The sequence below is a fragment of the Poeciliopsis prolifica genome, unplaced genomic scaffold (genome assembly GCF_027474105.1).
Source record: "Poeciliopsis prolifica strain line A6 unplaced genomic scaffold, Auburn_PproV2 SCAFFOLD014, whole genome shotgun sequence".
Taxonomy (NCBI): domain Eukaryota; kingdom Metazoa; phylum Chordata; class Actinopteri; order Cyprinodontiformes; family Poeciliidae; genus Poeciliopsis; species Poeciliopsis prolifica.
The window spans coordinates 10,181,988-10,203,276 of NW_026562389.1; the positions used below are offsets into that span (position 1 = coordinate 10,181,988).

Here is a 21,289-nt window from a genome sequence, read left to right on the forward strand (position 1 = left end):
CCTAATTTATTTAAATATATTACCTATTTTTTTGTTTTATTATTGATTGATTTATTATTGTTTATCTTTCCCAATTTTGTCATGTATTTATTTTCAGATGTATTTATTTATTTAATTTTGGCTGAAATGGCTCTCTGTAGTTACTATATTTCTTTATGGGATGCAGGAGATGTGAGAATAAGAGGAGAATATCGATCATGAAGATGCGAAGTGCTGGTTAACAGAGTTTTAATGGCATATTATTTCAGTTAAAATTGAAATCCGTTTTTGTAGAATAAAGGTCATTTTAAGAAACTTGTGATGAATGACTGATCCGGAAGATGGCGCTAATAGAGATGACTCAAAAATAAAAAAAGAAGAAGAAGAACGGCACCAAACAAGAAGTACAGAGAAGGCAAAGAGCTTGTATGGTATACCGTTGAAGTTTGGCATTTTTTACTGTATTTAATAGTTCAGACCTGCTCATACAGTGAATATGGGGAAGCGACAGCACCAAAAGGACAAAATGTAAGACTAAAACCTTTACGACGTCATAAAAATATATTGTACCTGCACCGCTAACAAGCTAGCATGCTAGCACCCGTTAGCTTGTTTGTGGTGTTTAAATTAAAAGATTGTAAGTGTTTCCTCTTTATTTTTTATTAATGTTTGTTTATTTTAACATTATTACAGGTACATCACATGTACAGAATACACCAATTTTTATGGAGGGAAACGAGCAGGTGACTTTCAACTACGTTAATTCTTTATTTTAGATAACAGTTGTGACTTGTTTGTTTTGATCATGTTTTATGAAGGGCCTTTAAGTTGTACTCTAATTTATCAATGGTTTCGTACGTCATTGTTTTATAACCTGGTGTAAGTCTGTTATTATGAGACCTGCGGAAATGGGAGAATGTGTAAGAAATAAACCATGTAATTCATCTATATCTAGAGCAGAGGTGGGAAGAGAACCTAAATATTGTATACTTAAATAAGAACAGCACTACTTGAACATATCTTTATTCAAGTTAAAGTGAAAAGTAGACATGGAGTTAGAAATTAACATAAGTCACTGTATAGTAACTGAAAAGAAGGTCAGGTTGATGATGTAAATATGTTGTTGAAACTTTAAATATTTTTTCAGGAGTATAGTTTTTGTTTGTGATAAATTCTTAAATTTAAAACAACAATTACAAAACATTGACTTTAGCACAGCTTTAGGCTGACATGATTGAACCGATAAGATGGATGGATTTTCAGTTTTGGCTCTATTTTCCAGAAATCCCCCGAGCAAACTTTAAACGGCTTCCGTTTGACCACTGCAGGTAAGAAGAAATCGCTGGAACTGCTGGAGGACAAAAGCTGTTTTTATTCTGTTTTTCTGTTCTTTGTTTCATTTGTTCTGCCTGTCGGTCTTTATACTACCCAACACTGTGATTATTATTGTTAAAGATCCAGCTTCCTGGAACATCCTCTAACATTTGTTTTTCTATGTTTTGTGAGGTGTTTGTTGACAGAAAACAATAAAAGGATGAATTCACAGTTCTCCATTTTGATTTTATTCAAATAACTCTATATTCTACCTTTTTCGGCTTCTTTTCAGCTTGTCCCTGCAGCCGTTTGAGTATCCCGTCTGCACTGAGGAGGGAGTCGTGTTTGACCTGCTGTGAGTAACTTGTACTGGATAATTAATGATCACCCCTTTAAAAAGATGTCACAATCTAACATTCATTATCATTTCAATACAATAGCATATTATATTGATTGATTTTTTTTTTTACAATTTTTCAGTTAATGTTCAGTTAAAAGAAATAACTGGTTGTGTCGCGTTTTATTTCTTTTGTAAAGAAATGAAACAGGAGTTGATTAGAAAGTAGACATTAATAGAAACCTAAAAACCCAGAAGAATTATTGAACAATTAGATTGGGAATATTAGATTCAGTTTCCTAATGAATAATATGCTCAAATTAAATAAAGGTTGAAATTTTTTAAAAAAATTAATAGTGAAATATGTTATTTCAAGCGTCTTTTGCGTATTGATGAACTGATTTGTCTCCTTTAGAATAACAGTTGTGTTGGTTTAGTTTTTACACAACTGTGATGGATATTTTGATGATGAACTTAAACTATTTTTGACATAAAACAGCAGACCATTATAAGAAATATAACAGCCTTTATTTAGTTCCTTTCTCTGCTTTCCTCTCTTTCTCAGGAGCATTGTTCCGTGGATTAAGAAGTATGGAACGAATCCGATCTCTGGAGAAGTAAGAAAATGTATTTTTCAAATACTGGATATTTATGAATTAGATCAAAATTTTAACATTTGTGTTTCATGTTTACATATAAAGTTTTCTTTTTTGTGTAAAAAGACAAAAACACAGGAATGAAGCACAAATGACTGTTTAGATGAACATTTACTCATTAAAACACTTTTCTTAAGTTAACCAACTTTCTTTAGAGAGAGAAATTTAGAAATAAGATCAGACACATAAACATTTAGGAACTGAATTTTTATGGAGCGTTCTATGTTTTCCATGTGATTGTTCTATTTTATATGTATATTTAAATTCCCAGAGCTCATTTTGAAGGTTTAAGCCTTTTCTTAGTTGCTATTGTTGTTTTGCAGAAACTGGAAGCAAAATCTCTTATTAAGCTCAACTTCGCCAAGAACAACGACGGTAAATATATTTTTTCTCTCAAATGAATAACAATGTGAACATTTCCTTCATGTGATAAGGATTAACTTACTTTGTTTTTGTAAAATAAACATGCTTTAGAGTTGTTGTTTGGCTCTAATTATTTGACATTTGGTCATCCCATGTATCCTGACAGGCAATTGAGTGTTGACAAAATGTTCAAGTTGTTGCTGCTGATCCCGACACTAAATTATCATATCATATCATAGTCTTCTTTTGGCCAACTGTTTATTTCCTTTAATGTTTTCATTGTTGTTGCAGGAAAGTATCACTGCCCCGTTCTGTACAACGTCTTCACAAATAACTCCCACATTGTTGCCAACAAGGTCACTGGAAATGTGTTTTCCTACGAGGTTCGTAACTTTTGCTCTGCACATCCTCACTGAAAATAGTTTTCAAACACAAACTGATGACATGATAAGGAGATGATGTTGATTTTGGTTTCAGTTTTAAACCAAACAGGATCAGCAACAATATATTTACAAAATACTACTGTATGTCACAAGGTTTTGTGTACAAGATGTTTATTTTTCCCAAAAAAGCTTCATATTTGCTTTTTACAAACTTTTTTTGGGTTGTTTAATGACAGTAAAAACTGAACATTTTACTAGTAATCAAACAAATCAGCAACAGAACATAAAATATATTTTTTGCTTTAATTTGAATTAATTCTGTTTGCCTTCAGGCTGTTGAGCAACTAAACATCAAGACCAAAAGTTATAAAGACCTGCTGACTGATGAGCCCTTCACTAGAAAGGACATCATAATGCTTCAGGTTGGTGGCAGACTCATTCCTTTACTTTATTAAAGTTTTTATTCTGGAAAAACTGGTGACGTTTCGGTCGTTTTTGTTTCATCTTTGAAGGACCCCACCAACCTGGATAAGTTCAATGTGTCCAGCTTTTTCCACGTGAAGAACAACCTTAAGGTGCTCGATCCAGGTTAGTGGCTAAAATTGTTTCCCCCTCAGAAGTCGTTAGCATAGACTAAAATTTTACCCAAGTAGGAGTAGTGTCACTGCTACTCCCCTACTTCAACATCTCATTGCCCGGATTTCTAACCATACAACCAGGCAGAGGTATGATAAGGTGCAGCAAAAGCAAACGAGGTGGATTAGCACTTCTGATGGTGACATCAAGGATATTTTACTGTGGAATGTTGTCTCTGCTGCTCTGAATTTGAGCTGTTAGCATGTTAGCATGTCATGACCGTCATCAGACTGTCGTACAGCAACAGCCTTCAGTCAGGGGCCTCTTCTGATTCACTGCAAGACTGACTGCTACTGCCATAAATTGGCCTGTCACAGAAAAAACTTCCGCTGGAAGATGAATTATACCAGAAGTCATTGCGACAAACAATAACAATTTTGTTTTGAGACCATTTTCAAGTAATATAACGGTAATAATAATGCAAGAACACATTCTCAAAGATCAATAAACTTTAAATTCTGATGAACGTTTAACACTGGAACTGGAAGGCATTTCAAATACCTAAAATAAATAAACAAAAAGTACAGAAACAATGAATAAAATGAATTATGAAGTTTCTTTAAACAAAACTATCCTTCAAAAAAAGGCTATTTGAGACCAAAACACCAAACTAAAGAATTTAATCATCTAGTTTTTGGTAAAAAGAAAATGGTAACGCAATAAATTATATATATGTAATAATCAATGTGATTAATTGGTTAATTGCTTATTACAAGATTAGTTGCACTCATTTCTTTGTGCAGTTGGGGGAATTAAATCGTCTCAGAAAACGTCACGCAATCCTATAAATCTGTGTGAAAAGTGTTAAATTTCTGAGCCGTTTCCCCGACTCTGTCCCCGTTCCTGTTCAGATGAGGAAAAGGCCAAGCAGGACCCAGCGTACCACCTGAAGAGCACCAACCTGGAAACCAGAGAGACCTTGGCAGAGCTCTACAAAGAGTACAAAGGGGATCAGCTGTTGGCCTCCACCATGAAGGAGCCTGAAGCCAAGAAGACCGACAAAATAAACGCTGTGAGTAAACACAAAACGCTGGACAGCCGAGACGCTGAGGTAAATTCAAGAAACCAAAGCTCTCCCAGGAGTCGTTAAAAAAAATCCCCTGCTCCAGAGACTTTCTGCACAAACATGAGCTTTTTTATGCAGACATGTAATTTGTTTTATGTTTAATAGTCTCACAGATTTCTGCCACATTTTAAGTTGCCTTTTCAAGACATGTAATGTTGACTTTGTACACAAGAGGGAGACAAACAGTTTGTTATGCAGTGAATTTAAAACAGGCAAAGAGATAAATAACTGTTTAGTCACTGAAAAAAAACACATGTACAGTTAAGTGAAGGTGTGAGGTTGTAGTTTCTGTGAAGGACAGTGTTTGTCGTACTTTATCACTTACTTGCTTTTTACATTTGCGATTTTAACGATCATATCTAAGATTAACCTGAAATAAGACCACTTTTTTTTTTCTTTACCGTTAATCACATACAGCTGAGAATAATCAGAAACAGTTGGACCTCCTTTCTCTGCTGCTGCCTCTTCATAAAAGGTTTTCTTCTTCAAGCTGGAGCGTTTCTGTGCGCTCGCTGTCTGCGGTTTATGTTTGGGGTGACAGGTTGATGGTCTCTGAGAAAACAGCGAATATAGGTCAGATTTTAAAAATAAAGAAAAGGTTAAGTATCAGCCTTCAGAAGAACTGGAGCAGAAGATTGTTTTGGCTTTTCAGATGCAATTATACCGTTGAGCTTTTATCTCTAGTGAGCTATCCTGTTGATTTAAGTGACTTCTTCACTCTCACATAATTGTTTATTCAACAGATCTGATATAATCTCAGTAGCTGTGCTCACTAATGTAAATATTAAATAAATCTCAGATTAGGTTCAGTGTTTGAACGAACTGCAGATCCTTCCATTAAACCTGTTTATTCTCCTGGCAGCCTGCATCTCAAAACTTTGCTCTGTATCTGGATGAGTTTTGATCCTTCTGCTCTAATCCTGTGTGTCTCATTATTACTTAATCCATTTCAGGAATTGATTTTCTTATATGTTTTGATTGTATTATTCCATTGCTAGAGCTTTAAACTGACATTTGCAAGTTTTCTAATAGAAAGGTGGATTTCTTTTTGACCTGAAAATATTCATGTTGATGAACAGAAATATTTAAAATTAGTTTATTTCTCTACAAATTTGATCTTTATAAAAGTCCAGTTCAATAATTTTCCAATTGTGGTGGAATAAATATTGTCTAAAAAAACCAACCAAATCTCAAATAATTTTAAGTTTAAAAAAGAAAAAAAAACACATCTTAATTTCTTTCTTAAATTGTCTTAAATTATCTCATTTTAAAATATTTTCTAAGATGATTTTGGGTGATCTTATATTAAATTATGTTTTCTTAACACAGGTATAAGTATTTAAGTTAATTTTCTTCTTAAATAATCTTGAATACAGATTTATTTCAAATTAATTCAGCATCCTAACCTGATCTCATGTTTTATACGTCACAAGTGGATTAAATGTAATTAAATAAAAGCATGGATAAACATGACTGGAAGTTAGTCAGAAACGTATAAATGATTCAGCTCTTCAGAGGGAGTACATTTATTATTTTTAACTTTTTTCATGAACCAACTACAGAAACATTTAACAGGTTTTCTTACTTTAATCACAATTCAATAAACATTTGATTTAAAAAACATTTTACTCTTGAAAAGGCCAATAAATGTTTGCTGTGAATTTGTCCCTGCTGCCAACACTGATGCACTTCAGACACAAAGTAGGTTTAAGGCCTAATGGAGCCGATATGAGGTGACGTCATTGCTTGTGTTTCACAATGACGTCACTGTGCGCTGGATCGCCACCAAGTGGCGGATGTCGCCATGACATAAACATGGCAAGCAGCTCAGACATGATGGAGAGCTGTTGTTCACTGAAATACGCAATCAGTAAATTATTTCTTTAAAAAGTCAAGACAAAAAAACTCAAATAAATTATTGAGTATTCATGAATAGGAAACATAAATATGAGTTTAAATGAACAATTTGTGAATGTTCTGTCACGTTGTCTTGTCATTGTGGAAATGCATGTTTTGTTTTTTTGTGGAAAGCAGAAAGTAGTCGGGATCGCAACAGGAAGGTCACAATAACAAATGTTACTGGACAATAAATTAACCAAGAAGTTATTAGAACAAATGATAATATTGTTATTTTGAGACCATTTTCAAGTATTATAATGCAATAGTGATGGAAGAATACATTCTCAAAGATTAATAAACTTTAAATTATAATGAACATTTAACACTGGAACGTTTAAATGTTTTCAAAATAAATAAACAAAATAACAAATACATTGAATTATGAAGTCTCTGTAAACAAAATTATCTGTAAAAAAAAAAAAAGGGCTAATTGAGATTTTTATAAACTCATTTCCCAGTTTTTCTGGGAAGTTTCAGGAATGTCATTGGAAGCCAACAGCTTTTATTTTATGTTTAGATTTTTTTGTTTATATTTTTTATTTCAACAAGTATGAGTTGTAACTACGCTGAATTATTTGCCTCAAACTGAGGTGTGTGACTCAGAAAGTCAGTGCATCTGTGTGACATTTAGACTGGAGGTGAAATAATTCAGAAGTTGATGATTTGTACTCCAAAATTACATTTCTAGCTCCTTATAAAACTCTTTTTGTTTAATACCATATTTTGTGTCTCCTTTGTGTAAACCTTGTGTATCTCTCTCCTCTTCTTGTGTTCATTTGTCTTTTTCTCTCTCTCTCATTGTCTCTTTCTCTGTCTTCTTTGTTTCCTTCTTTCTTTCTGTCTTTGAAATAAACATTGATTATCAATGCCTAGATTTAAATATGAAACCGATAATCAAAGCTACGTCATGTTACAAAATGACTAAAATTAACCGATACAAATTCAAAAATTCAGATTCAGAAATACTTTATGGAACCCAAAGGAAAATTAAATGTTCTTGTAACTCATTAATTCAGATTCTTCTAATAGTTATTGTAGACGGTGTTTGCTGTTGGCAGGAAAGAGCTCCCGTAGCAGTCTGTGTCACAGCGACTTTGAAGAAGGCTCTGACTGAAGACACTCTGTATCCGACTAAAATCGGCCAATATGATAAACCAGATATATCTTCGAATATATGGTTTAAAATCAACATTTTAAACCACAAATTAAAGGTAAAAATTGATTGACCAGGTTATTTTACATATTTTTTTCCTCCATCTTGTCCTCCTCCAGGCCCATTACTCCACAGGCCGAGTCTCCGCCTCCTTCACCTCCACCGCCATGACTCCGGCAACGACGCACGAAGCAGGCAAGTAAAAACGAACCTCCTCTTATTTCGCTTCCTCCATCCAAACGCAGCGACTCGCCTCGGTCATGTTGTCGCTTCTGCAGCTCGTTTAATGTTTCTCAGCCTGTCAGCCGCTGCGTTGAGAGACGCGCCGTTACGCAACGCGCAGCGGTACGGTTCTCTGGATCCACTGGCCCAGTTCATGATCCAAGAACCACACAGACAGAAGAACAAGAGAGGAATGTTTGATTTCTAGGAAATGCAGCAAAAATATCTCTGAATAATGTCTGATGTTTTATTTAAATGAAATGTGGAGATTAGAGAGTCGGATTGAGATTAGCAGATAAGATTAGATTTAATCTACTGATAATGTTGAGATTAAGGAATTTAAAGGTTTCCTAAAACATCAACATGAAAACGTCCATCATTCAACAAATGCATCCATCAGAGTCAATATTTTTAGTAAAGCCAGAGTGAAATGTTTACTTTGTCATATAGAACATAAAACTCAGCAATAATCCTGAACAGTTTTTCTTATAATCGACTCAAATATTGAGTCATTTATTTGTTTCAATTTAAAACTGATTTTCTCTTGAGTTTTGATCCATAATTTAAATGTAATTTCTCCTCTCTCTCTCTTTTATTCCTTTATCTTCCGACTAAAACTGACCACACCTGTGATTCACTGTTACCTTTACTGCGTGACGGTCGTCATAGAAACGACCCAGCAACGCAGGACCTTTTTCAGTTCTGAATCATATCTGCTTGGTTAAAAATGCCACGTTTTGAAAAATCTGAATCAGCAGCAGAAATCTGAAAGGATGTAGGAAGTCAGCGTCACCACTCACAGCAGCAGAGGCTGTCGCTCTGAAATGATGCTGCAGCACTCAATCTCACTCTGATAAATAGACAGGTGAACGCTCCAGACCGGCGCAGATGAGTTATCAATCGAAATCAGGGTTTCAAATGATAGTTCAGGCAGTCAGAAACACACCGCATCTCTGAGAAAAACTGAAACTCGCCTCTGTTTCCAACAAGAGTGGATGGAGAAGGTCAAAAACGTTTCAGGAAATGTTTCGGAAAAGCCAGAAACGCCTCAAGTGAGCGCATAGATTTATTTGTTTTTATTTTGCGCTTCCATTACAAATGATTGCAAAACCTTTGTCAATATTCCACTAATGTAAAAAAAAACAACAACCAAAAAACGCAATTTTACAATTATGATGTCTTTATTAAATTTAAAAAAAAATTAAATCATTCTTCAATAAGTTTGCTTGTGTGATAAATCATTGAAAAAACATTAAACTCCATCCTCCAACTACTTCCTGTCATATTCTTCTTTGTAGTTTCCTCCAGTAGTAACAACCTGCTGTGACCCATGTGATGCGAAAAAGTGTTTCCATTACAGTTTTTGTGAAATTAAAACATTTTTTATACGTCCAAAAAAAACATTTTATCCCATCGCAATTTGTTTTTGTTTGTTTTTGTTATGTTCAAAATTGCTGTTTCCTTGTAGCATATTTATTTTTTGTGATTCCAATTTGCACAATTTTATTGAGCTACTGTTTTTCATCAAGGAGAGACTATGCTAAACAGTCTCTCTTGGTGGCAATAGAAAGTCTTTCTATTGCAATGGAAAATATTAGGATGCACCGAGCCTGGTGTAGTTAATAAGAAAAAGTTCAGGGAAAGCAAAAGTTAATGACAGTTTTACTTGCAAATACAGAGCAGAGCGAAAACTGCTGTAGTGTGTTTGCTCTTACTTTGTTTATAAATGACTTCAGTTTTAGTTTAAATATTCCTACTGTGTTGCTTCTGCAGATGCAATTGCAGACGACATGGTGCGTTACCAGTACGTGAAGAAAAAAGGCTACGTCCGTCTGCACACAAACAAGGGAGACCTGAACCTGGAGTTGCACTGTGATAAGGTGGAAACACATTTTGTTTTTTATTTATTATATGTCACAACATAAAATAAAGTCTTGTATATTAGATTACACAAATTCAGATGTGTATTTTATGTCAAATCCAAAATGGCGTCACGCCCATTGCTGTAATTGCATCCCACTGTAAGTGCAGCCATTTTGTTCTGCAAATAGTCATTTGTTCACTATTTGCATGCAGTTTCCATTGTTCTGTTTGCACATTGTCTTTTTAAATGTTCTATAATCGTAAAGTTTGTGGTTTAAATGTGAAATAAGAAGAGAGGTTTTACACTCTGTACGTTGCAGCAATCACAAACAGCATAAATGGAAAAGATTAATTTCACTTTCTGTGACATTCATCTTGATTATTTTTTTATTTTATTTATTAGACTGCAACTACCAATTATTACTGAAATCAATTATGAGAATGTAAAGTTTGAGAATGTGTTCTTTTATTATGCCATTGTTAGCTTTATATTGCTTAAAAATTGTCTCTAAACAGCAGTATTATTGCTTATCGCAATAACTTCTGTTACAATTTATTGTCCAGCAAAATTGGTTATCTTGACAGACCTATTCCTAGCAAATGTTACAGTGGGAATTATTTTGATGTAGATGAAAAAATACTTGGAAAACTTTTCCACTCATTCAGAGATGTTGAGTAAAAATGGGTCGGACGAGACAAGAGCATCTTGGACAGGATCATCAGTCACTGCTGAAAGGCAACACTGCTAGTTTCTCACACAGACGGCGAAGCTGAGAAGTCTTTCTCAAGGTTGTTGATATTAATAACCGTAGACTCGCTCTGCGTCAGAGTGGAAGCCGCGCCTCGTGTTCGGAGAACAAACGCTGCATCGTTTCAGAACGACCTACTGTCTGTGTCTGTCATGATTTAAGAGAAAGCCTGGAGGCTTTTATAACCCTGCCTCGGTGCTCCAGACATCTCTTTGTGTTTTGTACACCAGCAGAGCACAGCTTTTCACCAGCCTTGTCACGCAGACATGTGAAGCTGCCTCAGGCGCCGCATGAACTCAACTTCATCCTAAAACTGTATTATGAAAATGCTGCTTTTATTGGTCAGTTCAAATTGATAAATTCTATAAATTTCCCTTATGGACATATTTTCTTCCAGGTTCCCAAAGCGGGGGAGAATTTCATCCGTCTGTGTAAAAAAAGCTACTATGATGGGACGATCTTCCACAGGTCCATCCGCAATTTCATGGTGAGAAGAACCTGGTTTCTCTTTTACCGCATCATAAAGCGGTATTTCACACAATCCATCAGAATTATTTTTAATTTAAAATATGTTTAATGATTTCTGGACAATTTCCTGACATTTCAGCTACAAATTCTATATTTTTTGAGTTATTACAGTTTCAATACATTTTTCTTTCTTTATTATTACATATTGTCCCGAGCACTTTTTATAAACTTTAGCATTTCAGCTTTTGAAATCATCATAAACATTCCTGGAGTGTTGCCTTGAATCTTTCAGGCATGTTTGACAAATCCGTTTATCTCGATGGCAACCATTCAACTGTGACAAATGCTTGCTGGGGCCTAGCCCCGCCTTCTTGACGCAGCTCCTCCTTGAAGATGTAACTTCCAAGTTAGTGAGACTCCCCTCACAGAGAAGATTTTCCCCTACTCCTTCAGACTAGCCTGCAGCAATTAGCAAACATCTGGTGGATCTGACCATCTGCTGAGCTCATTATAGGAGCTACTTCTCATTGCAACACTAGTAAAATCGTTGTGAAAGGGTCAATAGAAGAGCCATGATACAATGACTTCCTGAAAGCGGAGCTTCAGAAAGAGCTGAAGTTTCTTAAAGAAACAGAGGCCAAATTTCAAGGCGCCTAATTACAAAGTCAAATGTTTGTTTTACTCATATTTGATATATACAGCATTTCTGTAACTTAAGGTAACGGTAAAATGCAGAATACATCCTCCTTAAACATGTCCATGTTTCTAATGTTCGTCATTTATCCCCACTCTCCATGTAGGTCACCTTTGACCTGAAACAGATTTTTTCACCTGCATTCAGCGTTTGTTTTAGCGTCTGTGTTTTGTTGATTAGCATTGCTTTTTGTTTTGCTCATTTTTCATCTGAAGCTTCTCAATAGAAACCCAGAAAGAGATTTTCTCTGATCAGATGTTCAAAGCTGCCGCTCCCATAATTCAAATGTCTCTCAAGTGGACATCTGGTCTTTAGAGGACCCTTGTCTTTTTCTTTGTGCAGTTTTCAGTCCCACCGCCGATTGTTTATTCATGAGTTCAGATCATGTTGTAGTAAACTCAAGCCTGATTGTTTCTATGAAAACAACAGTAGATGGGAATTTTTATGCATACCAAGCTGTTTCTTTTGGGATATTTGACCATTTTAATTAAAAATTTAAGTGTGAACAAAGCAGAGGTTCACCAGATTTATGACAAAAAATACCTTTTCACTGATCTGAATTGGTGAAGAGGTTAAGCAGTGGCTATACCGTGACACAGCAGCCTCGGAAATCGTCTGTTTAGTATTTTAGATTAATCTGAGATCCTTATTTTAAAAGGTAGATGGCGCTGTTCTCAACGACTGGTTGCAGAAATCTTTGAAGTTCATTCTTAATACTTCTAATTACAAAGTTTATTCTAATACGTTTTGCCATTCAGTCAAAAATAAGCTAAGGATGCAACAATATAAAAATATGGGCCGGTATTAGATAGACACGTGATCAATATCAATAGATAATGCAACTGATAAAATATTCAATATATAGAATATTTACTGAACTCCAATCTAGAACTGCACAGCATTATGGGAGATGTAGGCAGAATAAAGACTTTAACTTCTCAACCTCTGATCAAGGTTGTTGGTAATTTAATTTAATTTCGCTTTGGGGTCAAAAAAGTATTTTGGAATTTGAATCAACCAACCAACTCACTCTTTGGTTACCTAGCAACAACCTGTTGAGTAACTGGCGCAGCAGCAGTTTAAGGTTTCTCCACTTTGCCTGATGAACATCTGAAAACAAAAAGCAACAGCAGGCAGATAAAACTGTGGATAAAACAGGGAAGGTTTCGCCACCAGTCTGGCAGTATTTCAGAAATTTTAAACAAAAAATTTAATCAATAATTGTCAATATCAGCTGATTTAAAATGCTTAAGCAAGTTTTTCAGTCATATTGTTGAACCCCAGCCGGTATCTGGTACTCATCCTGCGGTTTTGGTTGTATTTCTCTCTGTTTTGAATGAAAGCAGTTTCATCATGTTGTTTTGAGGTTTTGGGTAATTTCCACGACAGTTTTAGTCACGACATCGTCCTGTTAAAACCTCATTAAGGCTCATTCCTAGTGCCAGAATTGCAAACAGCTCCACGCTGCCTCATCTGTAGCGTAGAAATAAACACACAACAGTAAATATTATTGAAACCATTGCAGCACATGCGGCCAATAACTCCTGGTTCTGTCAAACAAAAAGTCTAGGGAAAAAACCACAGAGCGCATGAAGCTCTCATATGAAGCAGACAAAGAACAATGGAGGCCTTTTCAGTGGAAAAGCGTCACTCTGCTATTAATGATTATATGGAACATGACTGCAGGTTCGAAGGGGGGAAAAAGAGATTTTGTTGGTTCTTGAACCCTGAAGAGGAAGATTATAGAAGTCAAGCAGGTTTAAAGGAAGATTTGGAGATTATTGCTAATAGCTGTTTGATTATCTTACAATGGCAGGTAACCAAAAAGTGAGTTGGGTGGTTCCAGCAGTGTTTCTTAGCTAGCAGAGAGAGCGTGAGCAGCTAAAGCATTTCCTTTGCCTACATCTCCCATAATGCTGTGTGGGTCAGTGAATATACTATCAGATTTATTAGCTATTCATATTGATCAGGTGACCATCACGATATATTGTTGTTGATTTATCGTCTGGCTCTTTTTTCATCGTAATAAAAATTGCCTCTGTTTCTCCAGATTCAGGGAGGAGACCCCACCGGTACAGGCACAGGTAGGACGAAGTCTCTTCTCCCAAACTAAAATTCAAAGTTACGTAACTTTTCTGCTCAATAATTAACAGTTTCTTTTTGGGGGGGCTTTGCGTCAACGCAGCCATGTCAAGCCGAGTGTTTTCTAAAAATAGACTCTGTGAATGGACGTGGGAGTGCATTAAAGAAGTAGCAGATGATGTGACCGCAGCGCGGGGGGAGCGACCTGCCATTGGGCGTGTGGCGTAATTTTCCTGCTCTTAAAGCAGCCGCTCAAAACGCCGCGGAGTGGAATCGACTGCTGGACCGCATGCGGCTCGTTTCCTGCCGCTCCGACACAGTGAGCTCTGTGTCTCTGGGTTCGCTGTGGGAGATTTATGAAGGTGCAGAATTTCTGGCCTGTGGGTGAAACTCTCCTCGTCGCCTGCGCTGAACAATATGTGCTCACAACCCAACAACACGGCTGTGGACTTTGGCATGGACATACTGTTCCTTTATGGATATTAGCATAGACTTCATTCTCTTGTTTTCTTAAACTAAAGATGTCTTCTGTGAACTTTGTACCGATCTTAAGAAGTCATTTGCCGCTCTTTGATGGCTGAATAGTTGTGGTATTGTTGGACTTCTGTTTGGCAAGCGGCTGACCTTTGCCTTTTTGTCCCACCCAGACTTGTTGAGTGATTTATTTGAGGTTCAGACTTTTAATTTTGGGCTGCTGGTTTCTCTCTCCACTCCCATATGCCAGGCCTTTGATGGAATCCTGTGAAATCTGTTTTATTACAACTTTTCAAACTCACAAATTCTCTTGTTTTTTTCTTGAAAATTTCTGAGATTAACCTCAAAATTAATTATTTTTTCCTTGCAAATTTTTACCTTTCAAACTTAGAAATTTCTTTGTTTACAAGATGTTTTAACATTTTGTTTAAAAACTATTTCCCCATATTTTTTTTATATTAAAGAGACGAATTAAGCTTATTTTATTAAGTTGGGTAGGCATAGCTATGTATGTAATTTGCTAGAAAAACAGAAATATTTTAGAAAAAACAGGACAATCTCTCAGATTGAGAAGTGGAAAATATTTGACTTTTGAAATTCAGAAATTTCCTTTTTGTTTTCTAGAAACAAATTATAATTTCAAAATTTTTGAATATTTGATCTACCAAACATTTTTTCTAGAAAGTTTCTGAGATTAATCTAAAAGTTTTTATGGTTTCTTCTTGCAGGTTTTTGACTTTTCAAATTCAAAAATCCCCTTTATTTTTCTAGATTTTTTTTTCATCCACAGTGGCATAATATGACATCGTAGTTTTATCAATGAAACTCGTCTAAGTTCAGAGCGAGGGGCTCAGGTTGTAACGTCTGGATTTGTGGGATGTCCATTCATTTGGAGCGAGTAATTAAAGGAAGATTCTGTTTGATGGACTGTTTAACGGTTTATATTTAATTCTCCTTCGTTTACAGTGCTGTCACAGTCTGTTAAAATGTCAGTTTGTTGATCAATTATGCAGGAAGGTCATCAGCCTGATGGCTGCAGAAGTCTCCCAGCCCTTGTTTATGTGTTCGTGCTGCTGCAGACATAAACGGAGCGCGTATGGATATTGTGGCTGTATATTCACGTGTCGGCTGATTGCTTGTGCTCCAGCTGGAGGGACGACACCTCAGGGAAACGGATCCTTTCCCCGGTCGGGAGCCAAATCTCCTGCAGCGCCTATTCCTGCACACCCATCATGGCGACCCGTAATAACAGAGTCAGTCTGGTTAAAGATTTACAGCCGGAGGCTCTCAACACGCGTCTGTAGGCAACAGCAAACATCGTTTTTATTACCGAAAAACAGAAAATCACCTTTTATCCCCGTAAGTGTAACAAATGGGGCAAGTTATTACTAGGATATTGTTTTTGCAGGACAGAAAATTTAAACGGCTTGAACTTTAGCAAGTGAGTCACTAAAATTATAACTGTTGGAATTGGAATTACAAATCTCTTTGCAGACACTTTTATATCTGAAGATTCACGTTTCAATCATTCACAAGCTCAATTTTCATCAAAGTTTGATCACATATTTGCCTCCACTTCACTCCAGTTTTATTGTACATCCAAGCAGTTTGTATCTGAACAGCATATTAGAGCCACTGTAGTAAATTTATGCTAAAAATAGTCAGATTTTTTTCAGAAATTTTCTAGAAAAGTCTTGAATATTTCAGTTTGAAAGTCAAACATTTGCAAAAAAACTGAAATTTTTAGATTAATATGAAACATTTTCTTGGAAAAAACTTTTAACATTTCTGAGCTTGAAAAGTCAAAATGTGATTTAAAAATCTATGAAATTTTGAAGAAAAATTTGGAAATTTCTGTCTGAAAGGTGAAAATCTTGCAAAAAAAAAGAAATTTTGAGATTAATTTCAGAATTTTGGGAAAATGTCTGTTTCAAAAGTTTAAAATTTTCTGTTAAAGAGTGCGACCCATGGCTCACCTGAAAACCTGCATGTTTAACTCTGGTGCTGTTCAAATGGATAAATAAAACTGATCTCAAATCATGTTTTTGTCCTTCAGGTGGCGAGTCGTTCTGGGGAAAACCGTTCAAAGATGAGTTTCGGCCCAACTTGTCTCACACGGGCCGGGGGGTTCTGAGCATGGCCAACTCCGGCTCAAACACCAACAAATCTCAGTTGTAAGAAAACTAAATGCCTCGTTTCCACTGAAGGAAATACTTCATGTTTCAACACACAAAAATCCAATTATTAGTTTATTTTGAAGAAGATTGAGTCGGTCAATCAGAACTTCATAAAGTCATAATATTTTCAGAAAGTTTAAATAATACATGAATAAAGTCATACAAGAATAACTCATAATGTGAGAATGAATATTGAGGAAAACTCAATATTTTTGAAAAGTTGTCAAGTTTTTGTGATACCGCGAGAATAATGTGATAGTGTAATAAAATTAGTAGAATGTAGTGATTTTGTAACTCCTACACAAAAAATTTAATATTAAAATAGTTTTTCCACATAATTTTAAAACTTTCTTCCATTAAAAAGGGTTTTTATTTTCCAGATATTATGACTTTAATCTCATAATTAAGCAAAAATTTTCAGTTTTTGTCTTCCCTCTCACAGAAGGATGAGTAAATAAAAGCTGCTTTTGTAATTTCTTATTGTTGTTTTTAGAAATAAAAAAATCACTTGAAATCTGGTCTCATTTGAGAAAAAGTGGAAATGAGTGATTATTTAGCAGAATCTCTGTCAGAACAATAAGTTTGGTTTTTTTTTCGTCTTAATTTGTTAAAACTCCACATGTAGAGAAAATCGAGTCGCTGGACAAGAGAAATCTTTTTCTTATGTATGAGTACCAAAGTTTTGTGAAAGTTTTAAATGGTTTTCTGAGCTGCTCATTCAGGAATTATGATTTTTGATTTTGCTTATTTGAAAATCTTATCTGTTAGATTAGAAGGTAAATATTAAATTTTTCCAATTTAAAAAGTATATTTACTTGTTGCATTTGACCCAACATATCTGATATAATTAAGATATTAAAGAAAATGTAATGAGTATCTGAAATAAATAATTGCCACGTTTTAATTCTGTTTTTACCGTTATTTTGTTCCTCAGCTTCATCACGTTTCGGTCGTGCGCGTATCTCGACGGGAAGCACACGGTGTTTGGAAGGTAAGTTTCTGTTTTATGACTCTAAGCTCTTTATTTTCAGTTAATTTCCCAGATTGTAGCTGAGTCAGTCTTTTGGTTTCTGGCTCAAATTACTGCTCAGTTTTCTTTCCATAAGCAGATTATCTCTTATTTCCATCAACATCTCAGTGTGTTTGAAACTATCTGCAGCTTCGTGTCAAAGTGGGAGATTAAAGTTTGAGTCGATTCACTGGATTGTTATGGCTTTCTTTTTGTAAGAACTTCAGTAAAAAAAATCTTGTTCAGTGGTTATGTTTAGGCCTGTTACAATAACATGTTTAAGACAAAAATAGAACATGAGCAAATGGTTTCACAACAATAATCAATCAATCAATCGCATGATAAATTAAACAGGCTCAGGATGAGTTATCATTTTTCTGTTTCTGCCACAGACAAAAGTCTTCAGTCTGATACTTTGGTCTCAACTAGGATGCAACTACAGAAAAGAGGAAAAAATGTTTAAAAATTGCAGAAAATATAGACAAAAAAGAAAAATACATTAAAAAAATGCAGAATAGAGAAAAAAGAAAAAAATACTGCAAACAAATAAGAAATATAGAAAAAATTGAGAGAAAAAAAACAGATGACCAAATTATAAAAATAAAAAATCAGGCCTAAAACTTGCAACCAAAACTGTGTAAATATGAAAAAACAGATTTTTGGTATAAATTGTGTCCTCTAGAAAAAGGTCACTTCCTGTGTGAGCAGGAAGTGGGACTTAATTTGCCTCACCCTGTGTTGGCTTCAGAGTCAGCTGATGACCTCACTGGGATTCAGCCTCCGATTCAACTGGTTGCACTGGGAGATGCTGCAGCAGTCAGAATATTAACGGTTGTTTTTACTTGCATGTAGAGAGAAAACAGATTGAACAAATTAATTTTGTTTTTGTTTCCAGGGTTGTTGGTGGGTTTGAGACGCTCACAGCCATGGAGAATGTGGAGTGTGATACCAAAACAGACAAACCAAAGGTGCAAAATTATTATTTTATAAATAATTTTTAGAGATGGGGCTAAATATATAAAATTAGCTCAACTACAGATATTTATTGTTTTTAATTTGTTATTCAGCCATCAGATTGTTTAAATGTGCTGCTGTGCTCTTTCAAATCCAGGTTTTTCCTGTAGAAATATGGATTGCCAATGCTAACATTAGTGTTTAGCATTGAGATTAATAGCCTTGCTAATATGCTAACTGCTTTGAGCACAACCTGAACACAACAGTCTTTTTTATCGTCCAATCAGATCGTTTGTTAAATTATAAATTAACCCCCTGTGAGCAGAAAGAAGTGGTTTTGTCCTCCATTGCTGCAGTTTGGGATGCTGCCTGTGCGTCAGATTTATGGGCGTACCAGAAACGCAATACAAAGGTTCCGGTTCTGGACTTTTACATGGGAAAACAGAAAAATGTGGATAATTTTGTTACATTGATTTTGACATGATAAAATCAACATATTGGGGCCAGACTTTTTGTCGTACTTTATTCTTGTAATACGAGTTATTCCTGTGTTATTTGTATTATGTTTTTTCTCTGTTATTATTAGTTTATTTTTTTCTCGTATTGATACGACTATCAATACAACTATTCTCATAATATTGTCTCGCAATATAGTGCGACTTTGTTCCCGTAAAATTACAACTTTATGATCGTATTATGATTTTTTTTTCTCTTAAAAAAAAAGACATCGTAACATTCCAAGTTTATTTTTGCCTTATTCCAACTTTTTTTTCTTGTATTATTTCGACTTAATGTTTTATAACCTTTTTCTAAAAGTTTTGTTACTTCTTCCTCAAATTTGAACTTTTTTCTTATCCCTTTTCTGTTTGTTTTTTCTGGTAATTCTCTGATGAGGCTGACCTGCTCGTCCAGAGAAAGATGTACATTTAATTTCCAGATATCAGACGGTTTCAGATTCTGTTGTTTCTGTTTGCAGTCGGAGATCAAGCTGATCAGCACCACCGTGTTCGTGGATCCGTACGAAGAGGCTGACGCTCAGGTTCGACTCTTTAATGGAGTTAATATAATCACACTGATTACAAATAAAGGAACTAAATTTTCTGCTCAGATTGCGGCGGAGAGAGAAAAGGAGCTGCAGAAACAGGAAGAGGAGAAGCAGCAGAGCAACATGGCGCTAAAGAAGGCCAAGGAGGACCAGGCGCCAAAAACCTTTAAGGAAGGCGTTGGGAAATACATCAACCCGGCCGCGGCGTGAGCACGCACGCACGCACACACACACACACACACACACCAAATACACACACTTCTTCTTTATTTTCTTTCTCTTTCTTGTTTTGTTTCTTCTATGCCTTATTTTATATTTCTCTCTTTCATTCATTTGTTATTTCCATCTATTTCTGTCATTCTTTCTTGCACTTTCTTTTGTTCTCTATTTCATTTGTTCTTTCTTTACTTTCTTTATTCCTTCAATTCTTTTTTCCAAATCTTTTTTTGTTTTCTTTTGTTTATTTCTAGCCCCCTTTTAGTTTTTTTTCATTTTTTCTTTCTATTTTTCTGTTTCATTTCTTTTTTTTCTTTCCTTCTGTCTTCTGTTCTTTTGTTTTTTTTTATTACTTTCTTTTGTTCTTTCTTTCCTTATTTATTTTACTTGCTTACTCAGTTACTTAGTTATTTAATCCTTCTTTGTCATTTTACTCTGGACAGTTAAATGTTCATCAAAGCAAATATTTAAAATAAACCTAAAATCTAAGCATTGGTTCGATATGAACAGATGTAAACACACCCAGTGTCTCGTTAGCTCATAGTTGGACCAACGTGCTGCTATCACTTCAGACGTTTTTCCAGTTAAAAGTTTTTAAACATCTGAAATGTTTTGGGTTTTTTTCTGTTATTTTCCAGAAAACGTCCGGCTGCTGAAGACGAGGGCGGCCCGTCCACCAGCGGACAAACGGCCAAAAAGTCCAAAGGAAAGACAAGTTTTGGAGATTTCAGCTCCTGGTAGCGCCGACGCTTCCAGCATTCTGTAAATAACAAATCAAAGGTCAAAGTTCAAATCCCGTCCCGTTTTTATTAAGTAGACTCGAGTGTCAAATATGTAATAAAATACTTTTTTATCACTGTTGTTCTAGCTTTGTTTTACATTTGTTGACACTTGATAATCAAATGTCGCTGAAACAATAATCAGATTAACTTTAAGGTATTTTAGATTAGCTTTATGATGTTCAGCCATGGGGAACGAAGGCGTGTCAGAGGAAAGTCGAACTAATGACAATAAAGTAATATTTCCAGAAGCCGTATTTCAAGAATAAATTTTTCTGAGAATCGTCAGTCTTAATGTTATGAGAATAAAATAAAATTACAAAAGTCGTACAAGAAGTTATATTACAAGAATAAATTTCTACAATGGTACAAAAAAGTCATAATTATGAGAATTAAGTCGTACAGAAAGTCACAAAATTGTGTGAGAATAGTCATGATGAGAGTAAAGTCGTATGAGAAAGTTTAAATAACGACAATAAAGTTGTAATAAAGTTCAATAAAATTATATTTTGAGAATAAATATTTCCAGAATGCTCTGGCTTCATTCTCGCAGTTTTGTTTGTTTTTAACTTTCCTAGTGTTGCCAAAATCCTGTCATCACTCTAAAAGGCCCAAAGAGCTTTTGTGATTTAAAGCGTGGTCACGTGTTGTCATGGTCTAGTCAAAGCCCAGGGGGAGGCAAGGCTTTTTCTTCATGCAATTTGACCAAAATTGAATTCAGATTTTTTTTTATCTGAAGATCAATTTCAAAAAGTACTGGGAAGTTTATTG

The 21,289-nt window shown here is 35.2% G+C and overlaps 1 protein-coding gene across 1 annotated transcript; it reads left to right on the top strand.

The window, feature by feature from the left end:
- Positions 1 to 366: 366 nt before the first annotated feature.
- On the top strand, positions 367 to 20,600 carry ppil2 (peptidylprolyl isomerase (cyclophilin)-like 2). Its single transcript, XM_055039837.1, has 20 exons — positions 367 to 507; positions 673 to 722; positions 1,262 to 1,307; positions 1,586 to 1,648; positions 2,196 to 2,247; positions 2,610 to 2,661; positions 2,941 to 3,032; positions 3,365 to 3,454; positions 3,545 to 3,620; positions 4,520 to 4,680; positions 7,906 to 7,981; positions 9,782 to 9,888; positions 11,018 to 11,107; positions 13,833 to 13,866; positions 16,395 to 16,512; positions 17,450 to 17,506; positions 18,420 to 18,492; positions 19,455 to 19,517; positions 19,587 to 19,729; positions 20,378 to 20,600. The coding sequence occupies exons 1-20, from the start codon at positions 476 to 478 to the stop codon at positions 20,478 to 20,480; spliced, it is 1,578 nt and encodes a 525-aa protein (XP_054895812.1). The 5' UTR covers positions 367 to 475; the 3' UTR covers positions 20,481 to 20,600.
- The last annotated feature ends 689 nt before the right edge of the window (positions 20,601 to 21,289 follow it).